Source organism: Electrona antarctica (genome assembly GCF_951216825.1).
Source record: "Electrona antarctica genome assembly, chromosome: 24".
Taxonomy (NCBI): Eukaryota; Metazoa; Chordata; class Actinopteri; order Myctophiformes; family Myctophidae; genus Electrona; species Electrona antarctica.
In genome coordinates, this window is record NC_136803.1 from 25361826 (window position 1) to 25381825 (window position 20000).

Consider the following 20000-nt stretch of genomic DNA (forward strand, 5'->3'; position numbering starts at 1 on the left):
CCAAAATCCTGGAGCCGAAGGGGAAGTGGGCCTTGCATCTGCTCTACCACCATCAGCGTCTAGACTCCATGGGGGGGTTCTCTCCCTATCAATTTTATGCCTGCTAAAATGCTCATGGAGTCTAATCGCCAAAACAATCTTTTGCAATAAACATTGTTATTTTGCCCGCTCCAATGCTGCCAAAAGATTCCTTTCTAAATAAACATTGTTGCGAACGCAGTGATTGTGAACGCAGTGAGCACTAACTATGAGACCTAGCAGAACATGTCTGTGTGTGTGTCTGTGTGTCACGCTGTAACACCACCCGCCCGCCACCAGAGGGCGCAGCTGTATCACACACAAAAACACACACACAAAACTTGAAAAAAACACACCTGCACGCACACATACACATACTAAAAAAAATCACTTAAAAAAAACCTTAAAAAACTATGTAATTTATTTTAAAAAAAAGGGAAGTTAAAAAAAACCTTAAAAAAACGACGTAATTTATTCTAATTGTTGTTATTGCAATTTACAAGCTGCGTTCGCTTCCCGCGTTCGCGCGTCTTACTTGTTATATCATATTGGTGTGATCTCTCCTTTATTGAACAGGTTCTGGCTAAGGTCAAACACTGTGTCACGTCTCAAGTCAGGAAAAGGTGCGTCAAGTCAAGTCACGTCACGCCTGCGTGGCAGTGTTTATACCTCCAGGATGCGGTCTCCGGGGAGCAGGCGGCCATCTTTGATGGCGGCGCCGCGCGGCAGGATGTTCTTGACCATGATGGGTCCGTGCCCGTGCGCCGTGGCGTCCCTGGTCACCACGGTGAAGCCTAGGCCCTCTGTACCTAGACACACACACACGCACACACACACACACACACCAATATTACTGTGATGACTTCCACATGGTTTTCATTTCATTTGATCCCTCTAAAAGGAAAGCGTACCCAAGTTGTCTCTGTAATTGTGGTCCGCTCTTCTTCCCACCTCCACGCCGATTCTCCCTAACCAAAAAACAGCTGATCTGCAAGGTCACAACAACGCAACGTGCGGTGAGCTTGTAGACCGCCTAATGTTCCCTAACAAAATGAGGATGCTCTATAGGGTGGCAACCGCTAACGGTTACTTGTCGCTCCCCTCCATGTTGGAAAGTAACTAAGTACATTTACTTAAGTACAACTTTGAGGTATTTGTACTTTACTTCTACTACAAAACATACAGTAAACACTTCAGCGCTGTATACATTTCGCATTTCGGCCATTTGAAAATAGCCTATCTTCTCTTATCTCCTCTCCTCTCACTCTCCTATCCCCTCTTCACTCTCCTCTCCTCTCTGGAGGAATATATGGATGAGTCTGGGGGTCTTTCTCTACATTAAGTAGTGCTAAAGTCGCCCCCCCCCTCCCAACCCCCTGCTCAACCCCCCAGGAAGCATGTTGCTGGCTCAGCCTAGTCTCCCAGCCCAGGATTAGACAGAGCCTGCCTTTAATTTCACGTGTGAGCGGCCCGCCCCGCTGTCTGATGAAGGGAGACAGAGAGGCTGATGGGAGATGAGAGAGAGAGAGAGGGAGAGAGAGAGAGAGAGAGAGAGAGACCTGGGAGATATTATTCCTCGCAGTGACTCCCATCCTTGGGGACACGAACGTGATTTCCAGAAAGATCTCCTCCCCTCTCCTCTCCTCACACTCACGTTTATCTGCGCGCCGCATGCGTGTGTGTGTCTCTTACGTGCGTGTGTGTGTGTGTGTCTGTGTGCGTGTGCATGAGCCATCAGCACATGCAACCACCTCCGTCACTCCTTTTTCACGGCCCCACAAGCCCCAAGCCATGAGTGAAATGTGCCACGCTCCGTATGCGTGTGTGTGTGTGTGTGTGTGTGTGTGCTTGTGTATTACTTTGTGAGGATCACATTTTTAGACTTAGCTTTACAGTCAGTGAAAAAAGCTAGTTGACGAACATTTTTCGTCATAGTTTAAGATGTCACATTTAGAGGTTACGTTTAGAGTTGGGTTAATGATATAATACTCACTGAGGGTGCCAAAATAGCAGATCTACAAGATTGTCTAATAGGCTATCTTCGGCTTAAGGCATAGGGATAAAAAAAAGCCAAGTTATTGTAAAAAAAGTGGCATTCATAAAATTGCCGTGCTAAAATGCTGATGTCCTCACAAGTATAATAATATAGGCATGCGCGTGTGTGCGTGTGTGCGTGCGTGCGTGCGTGCATGCACACTGGGACAGGAGGGGCAAAGCCGTGGCAGCATACTAAAGGCGCAGAGCGATGCTATCTGGTACTCTGAGCTAAGCCCCCCGCCCGGCCTACATTACCGCCCCTAAAACCCCATCGCCTGTCAATCACACACACAGAGAGAGAGAGAGAGAGAGAGACCGTTGCCAAGGGAGCAGAGTGATAGAAACCCCATAATATCCCATGTGCTCTCATCTTGGACTCAGGTGTGTGTGTGTGTGTGTGTGTGTGTGTGTGTGTGTGTGTGTGTGTGTGTGTGTGTGTGTGTGTGGTGGAAATCAAACAAAAGAACGACAGAAGAAAAGGAGGTGTGGGGGGGGTGGTAGAGACAGGAAAGACAGACTGAAATATAAGAAGAAATAAGACCCTGAATGGAGCTTTGAGCCATAACTGGAGTGTGCGGACCAATTCTCTTTTCTTTTCAACTCGATGGCTATCTGTAGGGTGTGCATGTGTGGCACGCACACACACCAAGTCCAATTTTAGCCTTCCTTTCAATGTCCCAGAAACACTAAAGCGTGGACCTTTCTATGGGCCCAATCACTCATGCGCGCACACACAACGCCGTGTGATGTGCGTGGGCTTACCTACTGTAGCTAAGCTATGGTCACATCATGCATAAATATTAAAAATCACATCAGTGAGGGGCGCTCTTATCATCGTACATCATGACGTTACATGTCTATTTACTCAGACACTATGACATAAACTTGTCCATTCATTGTCAATGGGAATTTAATGTTTGTGTAGGACGAAAATAGACAATTTGCTCAGACACATATGATGCACATTCTCCATTCATTGTCAATGGGAATTTAATGTTTGTGTAAGACGAAAATCTATGTGCACAAATAGCTGAATATATGAGAGCTAGCGCCCCTCAAAAAAGACCCGTCTCCAGTGAGGAAGTCAAGCGGAAGTGCCGATCGCACGCTGCGTCGCTGCCACTCAAGTGACTACTGGCCAATCACAGCACGTCTTTTCCGGTTTACATTGCCCAAGCAAGTGCCCCTGGGAAAGAGCGAGGGAGTCACGCCTCTGATTGGCCTACCGAACGTCCCCTTCTGATACGTACCCGGAAGCATAGACATATAGGTAGACCCCCTTTCCGGCTCTGGAGCGTATGTGCTCAAGGGAGGGCAAAACAATCCCGAGATTCCTTGCGAAGCTCCGCGGAAGCATGAGCGTGCGTCATAGAGCGCATGTTTGGGTCTGTATAAGTCCCGGGAAAGATGTGCTGTGATTGGCCAGTAATCACTCGAGTGGCAGCGTGACGTAGCGTGCCTTTCCACTCTTCCGGCGTTTACTTCCTCTCCCATTTTCTTTTCCGCCCTCCCGTCGACACACATGGCTCCAACGAACTGGAGCAGCCAATGGGGCATCTATTTTTTTAACCCATTTTGGGCGGGAACATTATGTTTTAATTTAGCTATTGAAAAATAGCAGATCTACAAGCTCGTAGCGTGCCACTAAGCTTGTAGGTCTGCTATTTTTTGAAAAATCGTGAAAATATTTATTTCAGAAAACTGGAGGATTTAGAAGATTTTTTTAAAATTTTGAGGTCAGGCCTAAATGGGTTAATATCTATGCACGGAAGCTTGGCAAGCTTCCGCTTTGAATCTCAGGAAAGCTTGACTCCATGTTGCCTTCGAGAGATACAGACGCCCCAGAGCCGGAAGAGGCGTCTTACCTTTATGTCTATGACATCATGGCTCAGGCACACACACACACACACATCTCTATTCTCTCACTCATTCACTCATGCTCAGCTTTAACTACATTGAACCCTAGTAGACTGTGGATAATACACTAAAACAGCATGCAAACAGCATGCAAAAACAGCATGTCTACGGGATTACAACGTTAAGAGACAGAGAGGTGCACCTGGGTGTTCACACAGCCTGCTTATAATACATTTCACCTGGTCTATAACAGTTATAATACATGTTTCATTTCACCTGGTCTTTAACAGTTAAAGGGACAGTTCACCAATTACCTTTCTGGAGGTCGATCTTAATCCTCTTTCCCGTCTTCTTGGGGGCGACGGGGGGGGCCAGGACAGGGGCCAGCCCCCCCGCCGCCGCCACCGGGCTCCTCCTGGCCGCCGGGGGGCTCTGGCTGCGTGGTCGGGAGGGGTGGTCGGACGACGGGGACGCGGCAGGAGGGCTGGGGGACGCGCTGGGGGTCCGCTCCGTGGCGGCAGCGCCACCGTGCCCAGGCCGGAGCTCCGACGGCAGGGGGTTGAGAGCTGGTTGATAGTTGACAGCTGGCGGCCCCGTGGGCTTGGGGCGGACGTCCGGTGGTCTCGCCTCTGGCGCTGCGTCCTGCAGGGTTACCATAGTTAAAAAGGACCACTTCACCACTTTTCAACCTATGTTCATAAAATTGGTCCTCACAAATGTTCACGATAAAAGAAAATGGCACCATTTTGTTCCTACTCGGTCTGTGTCTCATAGGAGGGCTGTGGGCAGTTCAGAAACCTGTCCACCAGTGAGATCATCGATGATCCAAACTAATAGAAACTGCAGGCTTTCTATTCCTGAAAAGTTGCAATGCGATAATGGAAGCCATTGTTCTCGCGATAATAAAAATCTATGAGGCAGTTCTCTGGGCAATATCGGTAGAGGGCGCATTGGAGTAACTAAAAGTATTTTTTTTTTGGTGGAAACAAAATCCCTTTTTGGCCAAAAAAGTACCGTTTATACGTGTGGTGGGGGCCGGGGGGCTCAGAGTGCGTCCACTAAGGAAAGTAGGCACAACCCGTCTTTGTATTGGTGAGTAGGTCAAACGTTTGTGAGATTTCCAAAGAGGAGAGGCTGGTCTGATTTCCATTTGAGATTTAAAACCGAAAGTCCCATAGTCTTATACTGCAGGGCAGAATCGTAGAAGCAGTAGAAGGCTATGGACCAGAGCTAAGCGATCTACAAGATCGCAGCGTGTCACGCTGTGCTGTGCCTGTGAGCTTGTACATCTGCTAATATGCTGCTGTTTAAGTGGTGAATTAAAACTAAAGTATGCTTTAAAGTATTCGATCAATCAATCAATAAAAAAAAATAGTGAAAACAGATGATCTCCAAAATCAGAATGTTCCACGCTGCAGCGCGTCGAGAGCTTTCTGCTATTATGTTATCTTGTTGAATCTCAGCCCTGACACTACCCAATATGACAATATAAAAACTAAAACTAAAAAACTAAAGCCAAGTCACACCAAACTAGTAAACCTGCTACTACAAAATAAATATTAAAACTAACGAAACTCTAATGACCTTGGCGTCGTGCTTGGGGTCCGTTTTGTTGGCGCGGAGCACGGGGGCGGGGCTGGCGACGGGGTTGTGGCCCTCGGTGGAGAACAGCTGACCAATCAGGCTCTTCTCGTAGCGGGGCTTGTTGTAGACGGGAAGCACCTCCAGGCGGATCAGAGGAGCACCCAACGCCTGGCGGAACACTTCCTGGGACCTGGAGGAGTGGTACACAGTGGGTTAAAACACTTCCTGGGACCTGGAGGAGTGGTACACAGTGGGTTAAAACACTTCCTGGGACCTGGAGGAGTGGTACACAGTGGGTTAAAAACACTTCCTGGGACCTGGAGGAGTGGTACACAGAGGGTTAAAAACACTTCCTGGGACCTGGAGTGGTACACAGTGGGTTAAAAACACTTCCTGGGACCTGGAGTGGTACAAAGTGGGTTAAAACACTTCCTGGGACCTGGAGTGGTACACAGTGGGTTAAAACACTTCCTGGGACCTGGAGGAGTGGTACACAGAGGGTTAAAAACACTTCCTGGGACCTGGAGGAGTGGTACACAGAGGGTTAAAAACACTTCCTGGGACCTGGAGGAGTGGTACACAGAGGGTTAAAAACACTTCCTGGGACCTGGAGTGGTACACAGTGGGTTAAAAACACTTCCTGGGACCTGGAGTGGTACACAGTGGGTTAAAAACACTTCCTGGGACCTGGAGTGGTACACAGTGGGTTAAAAACACTTCCTGGGACCTGGAGTGGTACACAGTGGGTTAAAAACACTTCCTGGGACCTGGAGGAGTGGTACACAGTGGGTTAAAAACACTTCCTGGGACCTGGAGTGGTACACAGTGGGTTAAAAACACTTCCTGGGACCTGGAGTGGTACACAGTGGGTTAAAAACACTTCCTGGGACCTGGAGGAGTGGTACACAGAGGGTTAAAAACACTTCCTGGGACCTGGAGGAGTGGTACACAGTGGGTTAAAAACACTTCCTGGGACCTGGAGGAGTGGTACACAGAGGGTTAAAAACACTTCCTGGGACCTGAAGGAGTGGTACACAGAGGGTTAAAAACACTTCCTGGGACCTGGAGGAGTGGTACACAGAGGGTTAAAAACACTTCCTGGGACCTGGAGTGGTACACAGTGGGTTAAAAACACTTCCTGGGACCTGGAGTGGTACACGGTGGGTTAAAAACACTTCCTGGGACCTGGAGGAGTGGTACACAGTGGGTTAAAAACACTTCCTGGGACCTGGAGGAGTGGTACACAGTGGGTTAAAAACACTTCCTGGGACCTGGAGGAGTGGTACACAGTGGGTTAAAAACACTTCCTGGGACCTGGAGGAGTGGTACACAGTGGGTTAAAAACACTTCCTGGGACCTGGAGGAGTGGTACACAGTGGGTTAAAAACACTTCCTGGGACCTGGAGGAGTGGTACACAGAGGGTTAAAAACACTTCCTGGGACCTGGAGGAGTGGTACACAGTGGGTTAAAAACACTTCCTGGGACCTGGAGGAGTGGTACACAGTGGGTTAAAACACTTCCTGGGACCTGGAGGAGTGGTACACAGTGGGTTAAAAACACTTCCTGGGACCTGGAGGAGTGGTACACAGTGGGTTAAAAACACTTCCTGGGACCTGGAGGAGTGGTACACAGTGGGTTAAAACACTTCCTGGGACCTGGAGGAGTGGTACACAGAGGGTTAAAAACTACTCCAATGCTGTAATAGTGTCTATACATGCCATGAGAATTTCACTCAAAAAACCTAGATGGTGCAGTGCAAGTGAAATGTTTGTGGCTGCAAGAGTCAATACTTTTCAAGCTGTTCTCCGGAACTTAATGCATAGATTCATGTGTCGCTTGGATGAGTCTGTGAATAGCATCATCGTCAGTATAAATAACCCTGTCAAACGTTGCACTAGATACTCCTCTAGCCTTTATTTATAACTGTCACAAATGCCTGTCTAACATGTACATTTGGACTGTTTTTTATTGGATGTATATTGTATTTTGTGTTTTGTATGTTTTTCTATGGACCCTGAGTCTACAATAAAGGCATTCATTCATTCATTCATTCATTCATTCATTCATTCATTCATTCATTCATATACAGCAAAGTGGAAATACTCTGTTACAAGGCCAAGGACTTCATTAACACTAATTATGTTACTCCGAATCTAGGGAGCTCTCCGTGGTTTTGACCAATAGGACAATGTTCCGTCTACATGTCTGACTTCAGGAAGCATCTCGTTCGGAATATAAACGCTATAGAGAGACTTTAGCGTGACCAGCGTGAGGTAAGAACGGAAGATTATGCCTCCCGTTTTTTGTGTGGGGGGACGGGGGACGGAAGGCGGGTGTTAACATATTTTCATGAAATCCCAAGGCGCCAGGAACACCTTTAACGTGTTTTTGGGCTTTAGTAATTCATAATAGTCTCGCTAATATTTACCGTGAAGCAAAGCTCCCGGTCTCTAGGCATTGGGCAACGCTCGGCGTGTTCTGCTCTCCCAGAGATGGCGGGCCGCGCACAACGCTGGGGCCGCAGATCTTTACTGCTGCTTTTCTCTGAATTATACGGCTCAGATTGAGCTGGATGCAACAAACGTGCCAATGTTAGCGCTTCAATACTACCGCGTGGTAGTATTGATTGATTATTGATGAATGAATGTCCCATTTCATGTTTTCAAATGTAGGAAATTATCTTGAAAATAGCAGATCTACATGCTCACAATGTGTCGCATCGTAGTTTTAGTGATCATAGCTTGTTACTTTTATCGCTGTATAATTGAAAGTGTCTTAACTGGCTGTATCACAGTGTGGTACGGTAACACGACCGCTCAGGACTGCAACAGGTTGCAGAGGACCGTTAAAACAGCAGCTAAAATCATCGGCAGCACAGAACTACCCAGTCTCCACAACATCTACACCACTCGTATGAAAAAAGCCCACAACATCATTAAAGACACCAGCCATCCCGCAAATACCCTGTTCAAACCACTCCCTTCCAAAAAACGCTACCAGAGCATCAAATCTCGCACCACCCGTCTCAGTAAGTTTCTTCCCCCAGGCAGTCAGGCTGCTGAACAGCTGACCTTAGTTTTTAGTTTAGTTTATTTCGAACCTTTCACATGTATAATACATAATACATTATACACTTGAGTGGCCCGAAAAGGAGTAGGCTGAAGCTAAAAGCTCATAATTGCCTACCCTATTGGTTTACAGAACCAAATAAAAAAGAAATAATAATAATAATGATAATAAAGCTGACAAAACTGTCAGACCTTGAACTGTATTGCACTGCATTGTCACTTCACTTGCACTTTTTGTGTTTTTTGTCTTTTTCTTTGCACTATAGATGTTTGTTTATGTCCTGTGTATGTAAGACTGAATGCTCTGAGCAAAATAATTTCCATTGTATTTATACTCTGTATCTATACATATGACAAATAAACCTGAACCTGAACCTGAACCTTCTATTTAGTTTGTCTGTGGAAAAAGGTAGTCGACGAACATTTTACAACAAAAGTTTTAGTTACCAAGGACACCTGAAAGAGGAAACCGTGTGACGGATGGAGGGACAGACAGACAGATGGAATGAAATAAAACAGAGTGACAGGCCTGAATGGCTCTCTTTATCAGACCCTAGGCTCTATTAAACAGGTAGTATGGCTGCTATTCAAGGTCTCGCCAGTGGACCGTCCTATCAGATCGGAGGCCTTAACGGCCCTAATGTTCACACGGTGTGCGTGCGTGCGTGCCTCCTTGTACCACTATACTTGAGAGGACCAAAGTATTGTAGCGTATAAGAAATAGACGTCGCGACGAATGGCTTGTTTGTTTTATGGTTAAAAAAAGATCTTTCGAGTTAGTTTGACAAATTAGGAAATTACTCAGATTGGGGGTTAGTTAGTGGTTACTGGTTAGGCATTTAGGGGTTAGGTTTAGGGGTTTGAGGGTGAATTGAATCCTCACACTGTGTCACACAAATGCCTGCTATTTTTATGGCTATTTCCAATGTGGTCCTACATTTTTTATGGCCTCACAAGTATAATACAAACACGTGCGTGCGTGCGTGCGTGCGTGCGTGCGTGCGTGCGTGCGTGCGTGCGTGCGTGCGTGCGTGCGTGCGTGCGTGCGTGCGTGCGTGCGTGCGTGCGTGCGTGCGTGCGTGCGTGCGTGCGTGCGTGCGTGCGTGCGTGCGTGCGTGCGTGCGTGCGTGCGTGCGTGCGTGCGTGCGTGTGTGTGTGTGTGTGTGTGTGCATAAGCGTACAATAGAGTTGGTGTCAGGGTGGAAGTTGTTTTGTTCCTGTAGATGTGGAGCAGATGACAGACAGTGAAGGGGATTTGAGTCTGCCACCGATAAGAAAGCCGCAACAAAAGGGGAAGTGAGTGACAGGTGAGGGCAAGTGTGTGCACGCACGCACGCACGCACGCACGCACGCACGCACGCACAGGCCAATTTCGTTTTCCGCTGGGTGCGGCGCGGTAGTCGTTGCAGTAGCCACGCGCTTAAGACATTTGAGCGAGAACTATACTTGCGTGCCGGTGTCGTACGTTTGGAAAATAGCTGATCTCCAAGCTCACAATGTGTCGCGCTGGGACACGTTGTGCGCTTATACATCGGCTATTTTCCGCGTGTGAAATGATGCGCAACACAGTATACAGAATGCAGCCAAAATACCCCCACGGTTAAAATATGATTATTGTAGGCTGTCGCGGCCTGGAAAGGTTGAGAAACACTGCACTAAATGGTTCCTTAAATGCATAATACCAAACCCTAAATGTCCATTTCTCAACCCAAACCCCAGTCTTATCCTCATTGTAAACCTGTAAACAGCGCGCACACACACACACACACACACACACACACACACGGGGGTACGTACTGCGCGAAGCTCTGGTCTATGAGCGGCGTGTCGTTGATCTGGACGATGCTCTCGTCTTCGCGAAAGATATTCTCTCTCCTGGAACGACTGTTCGCCTCCACGCCTTTGATGTGCAGGCCCAGCATGCTGTGAGAAAAACATGCGCGCACGCACACACACACACACGCACGCACACACACGCCATGTGAATAAACACATTGAAAGGTACCTATGGATGTCAGCCTGGAACAGACCAACAGAACTGGACTTAGTAAGAGAAATCTATGAAAATCTGGGAACTAAATCGTTACCAAGAAATTTCTTCCCCAATGTGTTTCTAAAGGTGTCTAATAACATATACTAAAAGTTTGAAATTCAACTCCCGTGGGAAATTGAGTTTTTAGCATAATATGTGAATTGTGACCCTTAACATCCTATATAAGGCAAAAAAGTCCAAATTTCATCATTATTTAAGTAGCATGTGACATATGAAACTAGGGGGTTTTCATGATTCTGAATCCATTCCAAGCATTAGTTTTGCACAAAAAACACTCCTTGGGAGGAAAACGGCCTCACAAACGTGATGAGGTCAGCACATTTGGTCAAGTGGATATGGCCTAATTTAGCCCAAGGAGTGTTTTTTGTGCAAAACTAATGCTTGGAATGGATTCAGAATCATGAAAACCCCCTAGTTTCATATGTCACATGCTACTTAAAGAATGATGAAATTTGGACTGTTTTGCCTTATATAGGATGTTAAGGGTCACAATTCACATATTATGCTAAAAACTCAATTTCCCACGGGAGTTGAATTTCAAACTTTTAGTATATGTTATTAGACACCTTTAGAAACACATTGGTGAAGAAATTTCTTGGTAACGATTTAGTTCCCAGATTGGTCAAATACCTGATAAAATGCCCTTACTAACTGTAAATTATGAGATTGAGATAACTTTGGAGATGGCAGATGGCTAAATAGGCCTATTATGTATTGAGCTATGTGTCTGTCTCTCTCTATCACTGCGTCTCTCTCTCTCTCTCTCTCGTTCCGTCACTTTGTTCCTGGCAAACATTCTCTCATCAATATGAACTCCAGTCCCGCATACAGAGTATACATAGAATGCACTTGATGTATCCAATGGGATTAGCCCATTTTGGGCGGGAACCCCTTTTGGTGTTAGCATTATGTTATGCTTTAGCTATTTAAAAATAGCAGATCTACAAGCTCATAGCGCGCCACCAAGTGGCGCGCTACAAGCTTGTAGGTCTGCTATTTTTTGAAAAATCGAAGAACGACTGACATAGAAACATAGCTTTTTCAGAAAACTGTCATTTTCAAACAGACATTTTTAGAATCTGATCTCAGGTCAAAATGGGTTAATTTGAATTGCATGGAATTACACCGAGATATTCACTTATAAGCAATGAGTTGTTCTTATTGAAGGACCACTTGCCCACTTTCAACCGATATAACTCCATATAATATGGTCCTCACTATGTTGTTCATGATGACAACATGGTTATCCTGGGCCCAGTAGGGTCCAGTTAGGGGCCCGTTGAGTCCTCTAGTCTACTGTGTGATGAGGACATGCGAGTGCTTACCGCCCGCTGAGTGAGGAGCAGTAGGGGACCACGTGGATCCCCAGGGGTCCCTTGTCCCCCGACAGTTCCACCGTCTTGGTCAGGGAGCTGAGAAAGACACAATGACCGTTACACACACCTGATGTACAACACCCCCCTCCACACACACACACATACACACTTTAACCATTTATTTATGTCCACACAAAGGATATGCGTACAAGGACACAAATATTATAGGTGCATTAAAGTTGCATCTGCAAAGTCATGGCATGTGTTTATGATACAACAGGCATGTCACTCAGTACTCTATGGGTATAAGTAACAGTACTCAGTACTCTATGGGTATAAGTAACAGCGTCTCTGCCATATACAGGTATGACGGCTGCCAATTATAGCAGAGACACCACAATACTTTGCCAGCCTTTTTGCCTACTTTTTGGGCATCCCAAGTTGTTGCCAAATACAGTATAAAGACAAATAGTCTGCACCTATTAGCCCAGCTCTGAGATGTTATGTAGAAGTGGTTGGTATTGAATGAACTTGGTCATAAATAGGGCCGGGACTTTAACGCGTTAATTGAGATTAATTAACTACAGAAAAATTAACGCGTTAAAAAAATTTACGCATTTAATCGCACCTTTTTTTTCACCGCGGAACGTTTCTCACTGTGTTTCTAGTAGTACTGAATTGGCTGCGGCACGCGAGCTGCAGCAGCAGAAGCAGCAGCTGTTGTTCACTCTACACTACAGGCTACAGCTCCGTCAGAAAGCCCAAAATCCAAACCCAAATTAATCGAATGAAGAAGCCGCATATATCGCTTTTGCTCCATGGATGGGACATTTAGATGTAAAAGCTATCGGATGGACGCGTGGATAGCGGCATGGCTGTGTGCAATGTCAGAGGGAAAGGATCCATTTATGACCAACGTTAGCTTATATGCTAGGCTTGCTAGCTGCTTCAGTTTAACATGTCTCACAGACCACCGGAGACGCGCGGTGATTTCACCACAGCACGAAGCTGTCAAGCTGTCCTCGATGCGAAACATACTGAAGTAGCAAGCGACAAGCGTGGGTCAGCCCCAACCTCATGTGAAATGTTTCCCCCATAATAAAGTTGTTTTTATTTGTTCTCATGCCCCGCCATGTAAAGCACATTTGAGTATTCATATACACACTGAAGACACTATATAGGCACTTGCTGCTCTTGTTTATCTGTTGGGATAAAAAAGTTGTATTGCTTAAAGGGGAATACCACTCATTTTCAACATTTTTCTATGGAGTTGTGTGCACTGGAAATAATAAAGTCCCCCCATTATGTGTTGCCTATAGAACTGGAGGTCTGAAAAAAACAGTAATATTATGAAGTACATTTTTGTGATGTCACTGAGATGTACTTCATAATGTTACTGATTTTTTTCAGACCTCCAGTTCTAGGCAACACAGAATGGGGGTGACTTTCTTATTATATCCACACAACAACTCTAAGGTATATTAATGACAGTAAAATGTTGAAAATGAGTGGAATCCCGTAGTCAGTATTCACTGGGATACCAAAAAACATTTGAAAAAAAAAGGTTTCTCACTGTTCTCGGGTTGAATATTGATATGCGATTAAAATGCGATTAATCGAGATTAATTAACTACAAAGCCTCTGATTAATTAGATTAATTTTTTTAATAGAGTCCCAGCTCTAGTCATAAAGGCTTCCTCTTCTCTGGACTCTTCATCAACCACAACAATATCTGGTGTATTAGCTGTCAGAGATGTAAAGGTATCTGAGTTATCACAGAGTTGGAACATGGATGGAATGACCCTGGAATGTTTGTACATTCTCACTGAAGATGCATGGTATTTTGATGTCCTTTGCTATGAGTTCCACTATTCTATCATGGCGTGCTATGTACATTCCTTTGTATGCATAACATACATGCAATGAGGGACCTGAGTGGTGGGGAACCAGATGGATAGATTGAGTCTGGTGGCGCGCGCGCACGCACGCACGCACGCACGCACGCACGCACACGCACACGCACACGCACACACACACACACACACACACACACACACACACACACACACACACACACACACACAATACTTGGGTGCGCAGCCGTGTGTCACATCGGAAACAGCAGATTTACAAGCCGAGCTTGTAAATCTGCTGTTTCCGATGTGTGGCACGGCTGGGCGTTCACACAAAACAGAAGCAATCGTCAAAACTCCCTAAAATTGCAATCCCCCCCAACCACACACACACACACACACACCCCCTCGCTCGCCTCCGAGCACTTCAAAATCCATTCACGTTATTCGTTTTGTTCTTTCCTCGAGGCTACGCGATAGACAAACAAATTAACTTACAGTGAGACCTGCCAAGGAAAGCAAAGGAACATGGCACGTGTGTGTGTGTGTGTGTGTGTGTGTGTGTGTGTGTGTGTGTGTGTGTGTGTGTGTGTGTGCGCGTGCGTGCGAGGTCACAGGTGGCCACTTTAGCCTTTATCTAGGCACTGCTGGTGCTCCAGATCTAGCCCGTGGACAAAGGGAAGCGATGGGTACGCGAACGCACGGCAGATACAGATAGCAGCGTCTGTGTGGAGTTGGAGTACTGACTGGACTGAGCGCTTGGCTTTTAAGCGGCAGATAAACCAAGACAATGCCACAGGACGACAGCTTGCTTTTGTACGGAAGGCAAACACTAGAGAAGACCTGTGGGATATAGGGGCTGACACCAGATACCGCAAGATGACAGGGTACCGGTGAAGTGGATGCTGCGTGCGTGCGACGTGTTGTGACGTGTGCGTGGGTGGGTGCGTGGGTGCGTGCGTGTACTTGTATTAGTATATTTGCGAGGGCTGAATGTTCCAAGCAGTGACTATGGAAATATATGGCAAAATGGCTGATATTGGGTTTAACAGTGTTTCAACCGGTCAGCCAAATAAGATATCGGCAAATAAGTGATACTGAATTACGCTAATTGTAAATATGTTCTTGAGGAAATTGTTTTTCTGTTGTTTGTGTCCAAAACCATAGTTAAGGTACTTTGGCTTTTGTAGGACACTATATAGTAGAAATAAGCATTGTGATTTACCAGGTCCTCAAAGAGAAATTGTTGGTTTATTCTTGCTGGTTTACTATTTAAAAAACAATTAGGAAGAAATTCTTGTTCAGGTACTCCAGTTTTAGGTGATAAGGTGACCACCGAAAACTACAACATGCCGCCACGCCGCGGTGGTAAGCGACTCACCGCTCACCCCAACACATGTCTCTTGTTTTTACTAACCACCGTTTTGGTGGTCACCTAAAATTGGAGTATGGGCAGGCCTTTAGAGGTTCAGGGTTAGGGGCTGTAGTTATGCCTTAAGTATACTTGCAAAGTGGTTTGTCTGCAATTTCAGCTCCCGGATTAGAATGAAAAAAGACAAATCACAAATGGCATAAGTAACTTCACCAGGAAAAAATATTCATAAACAAACGTCAGAAAAAACATCGCAATGGAGTCTTACCGTCACGACAATACGTGTACATATCACAATTTAATATTGTGATATATGATGGCATGATATCTTGTGACTCCCCTAATAGTGAGAACTATACTATAAGTAATTTCATTCTCTTTTTCCTAGAGGGCTAATCGTTTCAGTTGCCGTTGGTAGTCATGGCTGCCAGTTCCCACCGGATATCGTGTGGCAGTTCCGAACGGTCCAGATCGCACTGAATAACCGCTAGCTTGCAAAGCGTCTTCAGACTAGGACTTAAGTCTAAGACGTAGAGGTCGTCAAGGTCTTCGGCCACACTGTCTCTCCCGAAGAAGATGATGCGATCTCCCACCATGCAACAGCCCCGCCTGTAGATCTGCGACGGGCTGCTCCCCTTGGGCTCGACACGCCGCCAGGAGAAGCTCCCCGGACTGAACCTCCACAGGCCGTTGACGGTCCGCTCCAGGTCGGACGGCTCGCTGCCGAACATGTACAGCTCCCCGCCGTGGGCGAAGGCCGAGTGCCACCAGCGTCGCTCCGGAAGCTGCGGGTAGGGCGCGCCCAGCCAGCTGTTGGCCTGCGTGTCAAACACTCTCATGTTGTTGTAGTAGTCTTGGTGGGTCTGGTGGCCCCCGAACACGAACATGTGGGTCCCGATGATGGTGGCGGAGTGATACTTCACAGCGGGCGGCGGAGTGCCCCTGGCGTCGATGGAAGCCCAGGCCATCGTGGCGGTGTCCAACTTGTGGATGTCGTTGGTGACTCCGGTCAGCAGGTATCCTCCGTAGATATACATGAAGCTCCCCAGGACGCAGGCCGAGTGGCACTTCCTCGCCTCCGGGGCGGTCCCGGAGACGCTGGGCACGAACCACTGGTGGGCGTCGAAGCGAAACCCGTACAAGACGTTGCAGTATGGCAAGTCGTCGGTGCACTTCATCCCTCCCCAAACGTAGATGGTCTCCTCTATCAGCACAGCCGTGTGGCCGCAGCGCATGCAGGGAACCTCATCGAGGGGACGTTCTCCCATTCCGCTCGTCGCTTCCGCCGGGGGCAACTGCAGCCAACGCAAAGACACCGTGTTGAAGACGAGCACGTCGATGCGATCCAGCGGAGAGAGGCTGTAACCGTTGATGCCAAAGAAGTACACCTTGTGTGCGGCCGCCACGGCAGCGATCTCGTACCTCTTAGGCTGCCTCTTCAGGTGCACCGTCCAGCGGAACATTTTGTCCCATAGATCAAGCTAATTCATCAATTCTTCTTCAAAGTTCAAGAGGCTTGTTTGTGTGTGTGCTACTACTTATATAAGTTTCAGTGGCAAAAACGTCACGCAATGTTTGAGCCATTGGTTTGGGTCGATCAAGGAAGCCCACGACTACTGAATCGGTCCATAACTACAATATTATGTCATTCAGAAGCCTGTCTGTTCCATAACTACAATATTATGTCATTCAGAAGCCTGTCTGGTCCAGGGCCATAGAGTAAGACAGAGTTATACGACAACTCCGTTCACTTCATGGGGCCAGGCTCATCTACATAGACCTCTATTGAATAGGGACAAGCAGAAGTTTACGGAATGCATTGGAGTCTATGGGCTCGCGTGAGTACATGAACCACTGATCAGTTTTCTGCCCCCTCAATGTCGTAACTCTGTCTTACTCAATGGTATGGTCCAAAACCACAATATTATGTCATTCAGAGGCATGTCTGGTCCAAAATTACAATAATAATGAATTGCATTTATTTTTTTGGTCCTGGTCCAAAACTACAATATGACGTCATTCAGAGGCCTGTCTGGTCCAAAACTACAATATGACGTCATGCAGAGGCCTGTCTGGTCCAAAACTACAATAATAATGAATTGCATTTATTTTTTTGGTCCTGGTCCAAAACTACAATATGACGTCATTCAGAGGCCTGTCTGGTCCAAAACTACAATATGACGTCATTCATAGGCCTGTCTGGTCCAAAACTACAATATGACGTCATGCAGAGGCTTGTCTGGTCCAAAACTACAATATGATGACATTCAGAGGTTTAGGTGGTCCAAAGCTATAAGGCCAAGCAAAATATTTTTTTGTCTCCGGTTGCCGACCGACTCTATTAATCGTTTGCCCGCCAGGAACATAGGAATATTAACACGTAGAATCTTGTAGCCTGCCACAAACGGAAAAGCCGTTTTAATAGCAATGTATTCATTAATGCATGTTTTAATACGATCGTATCGAAATCTACCGTCCGTTAGCTTTGTTATGCTTCTGACCCAATGGGCGCGGCCATTTTAAAAATGCGCGCGCATCCACTTACATTGCATGCTCTGTTTTCAGACGGCTTTATCTCACAGAAGCGACATTGCAGGGGTCGCTTTGTCCCAGACAAGCGTTTTCAACGGCCTGTAGCAGGCGCTGTGATACTCGCGGTCCACTTTTTCCACCACCGACCGAGAGAACAAGCACCAGCTTCGTCAACACACACGGAATGGTTTCATAGTAAAATGCGATTACGGATATTTGGCTCTTCAAAGTAAGTGTCACGCGCGATAAAACCCTGGCAGGACGCGACGGAGGGATTAAATAATGGTAGTGGTAAATGGGTTAAATATGCGCGACCCATTTGATTTTATTGGCATTTGGTGAAAAAAAAAAGGCAAAATCCGACCGAGTCACTCAGACCAAAAAGGTCTTTATATATGGATATATATGCAGCCCAACAAAACGTAGCCTACACCTGCCCAAAGCCAAAGTTTTTCAAGTTGTTTAACGACGTACTCGACTTATTGGCTACTACGAGAGAGGTCAGCTTCTCCGTCCCGGAGAGCACGACGGGTGGATTGACAGTTGACGTTACTGTGTACTGGTTTGTCTTGCGCTGATTTGAATGAAAACACCGGCGTGCAATTATACTTTATATACGGATCCCGTATCTCTGTCTGTCCACATGTATGTCTGCCTGGCTGGGTCGGGTCTCTCTCTCGGAATGTCACAGATTTATTTTGGATTTCGGAACCATTTGGACCCATGAAGAGCTCTACTGTGTAGTGTGTGTGATCTAGCTAGCTTACAGAGCAGACCTACAAGCTCACATGTGAGCTTGTAGGTCTGCTATTTAGCTAGCCCTGGTCCAGTGCTTACAGCGAGTCTCTCTGTACTCCCTGTAAGCACTGGACCAGGGCTACTGTTTTTTGTCTTTTAACCTGTAGCACTAGCTAGCTATACTCGGGAAAATAAGTTATTAAAAAAGAAGCCTATCCATCATTGCCGTAGGGAAGAAAATATATATTTTGGGTCGCAAGGATGGGTCCTTGCGACCCATCCTTCCGCGAAAAATAAATAAATATATATAATAAAATAAATTCCCTACCGACTCAGCCCAAAAATGACAGCCAATCAGAGACAAACAATTTATTTTGCTTGGCCTAATGAGAGCCAGTAAGGGACAAGAGTCTGGGACATGTGGTGTGTTGTCCCTGATGTTGTAGATATGCTTCCCTGTGTTAGCAGATCTGAGAGAGTGGGAGAGGTTTAAGGGTTGGATCAGGCTTATTGCGAACGCAGTGATTGCGAACGCAGTGAGCATTTACTATGAGACCCAGCAGATCATGTCTGTCTGTCTGTGTGTCTGTCACGCTGTAACACCACCCGCCCACCACCAGAGGGCGCAGCTGTATCACACACAAAAACACATGCACGCACACACACACACACACACACACACACACACACACAAACAACTTAACTTAATAAAAAAAAACTAACTTAAAAAACAAACTTAAAAAGAAAAAACTTTAAAAAAACGTAACTTAAAAAGAATCTTAAAAAAAAAAAAAAAAAACGCCCGCCACCAGAGGGCGCAGGTGTATCACACACAAAAACACATGCACGCACACACACACACACACACACACACGCACACAAACAACTTAACTTAATAAAAAAAAAACTTAAAAAGAAAAATCTTAAAAAAAAACGTAACTTAAAAAAACTTAACTTAAAAAGAATCTTAAAAAAAAAAGAACAAAAAAAACCCCTTAAAGTACGTAATTTATTCTAAATGTTGTTATTGCAATTTACGAGCTGCGTTCGCTTCCCATGTTCGCGCGTCTTACTTGTTAATATCAGCCATGCATGCGACGTCCTACGTCGTCGTTTAGTGCCCTAAACAGACATTAACGTCCATAGACTTGGCTGCCATATATGGCGTAATTTCCGAAAGCCAGACGAACTGCGAAAAAGATATATTACAGAACAAACAAAAAAAAAGGTAACAAAGACAAGGACAGAGCACACAAGCTCTCAAGTCCCAGATGTATGCGTTGCGGGGACGCGACCGGGGACGGTGCACGGGTCATTATGGGCACGCTCTTCTGTCACTGTCACTGCACCCCTTGTTAACCTCTGCAAGGGTCACGCGCCGCGCGCACGCACGCACGCACACGCACACACACACACACACACACACACACACACACACAGAGAAAGAGATCATTTGCATTCTTGCCGCCACGTGTAGGGCACGCAATCGCAATTACTCACCTTCCAGTGAATTGGATTTACATGCATAGGTGCGTGCGCACGCACACGTGTCACATTTACATGTAATGGAG

The 20000-nt window shown here is 46.3% G+C and overlaps 1 protein-coding gene across 3 annotated transcripts in view; it reads right to left on the reverse strand.

The window, feature by feature from the left end:
- The window catches only part of LOC306916973 (partitioning defective 3 homolog B-like), a 308458-nt gene that overhangs the window by 213256 nt on the left and 75202 nt on the right, over positions 1-20000 (reverse strand). For all 3 annotated transcript variants that reach the window (XM_079495073.1, XM_079495074.1, XM_079495072.1), the window contains exons 6-10: positions 11944-12030; positions 10363-10488; positions 5497-5686; positions 4227-4554; positions 688-827 (exon numbers count right to left, since the gene is read on the reverse strand). In XM_079495073.1, the coding sequence (XP_079351199.1) occupies positions 688-827; positions 4227-4554; positions 5497-5686; positions 10363-10488; positions 11944-12030 (871 nt within the window). The remainder of the gene's footprint in view (positions 1-687; positions 828-4226; positions 4555-5496; positions 5687-10362; positions 10489-11943; positions 12031-20000) is intronic.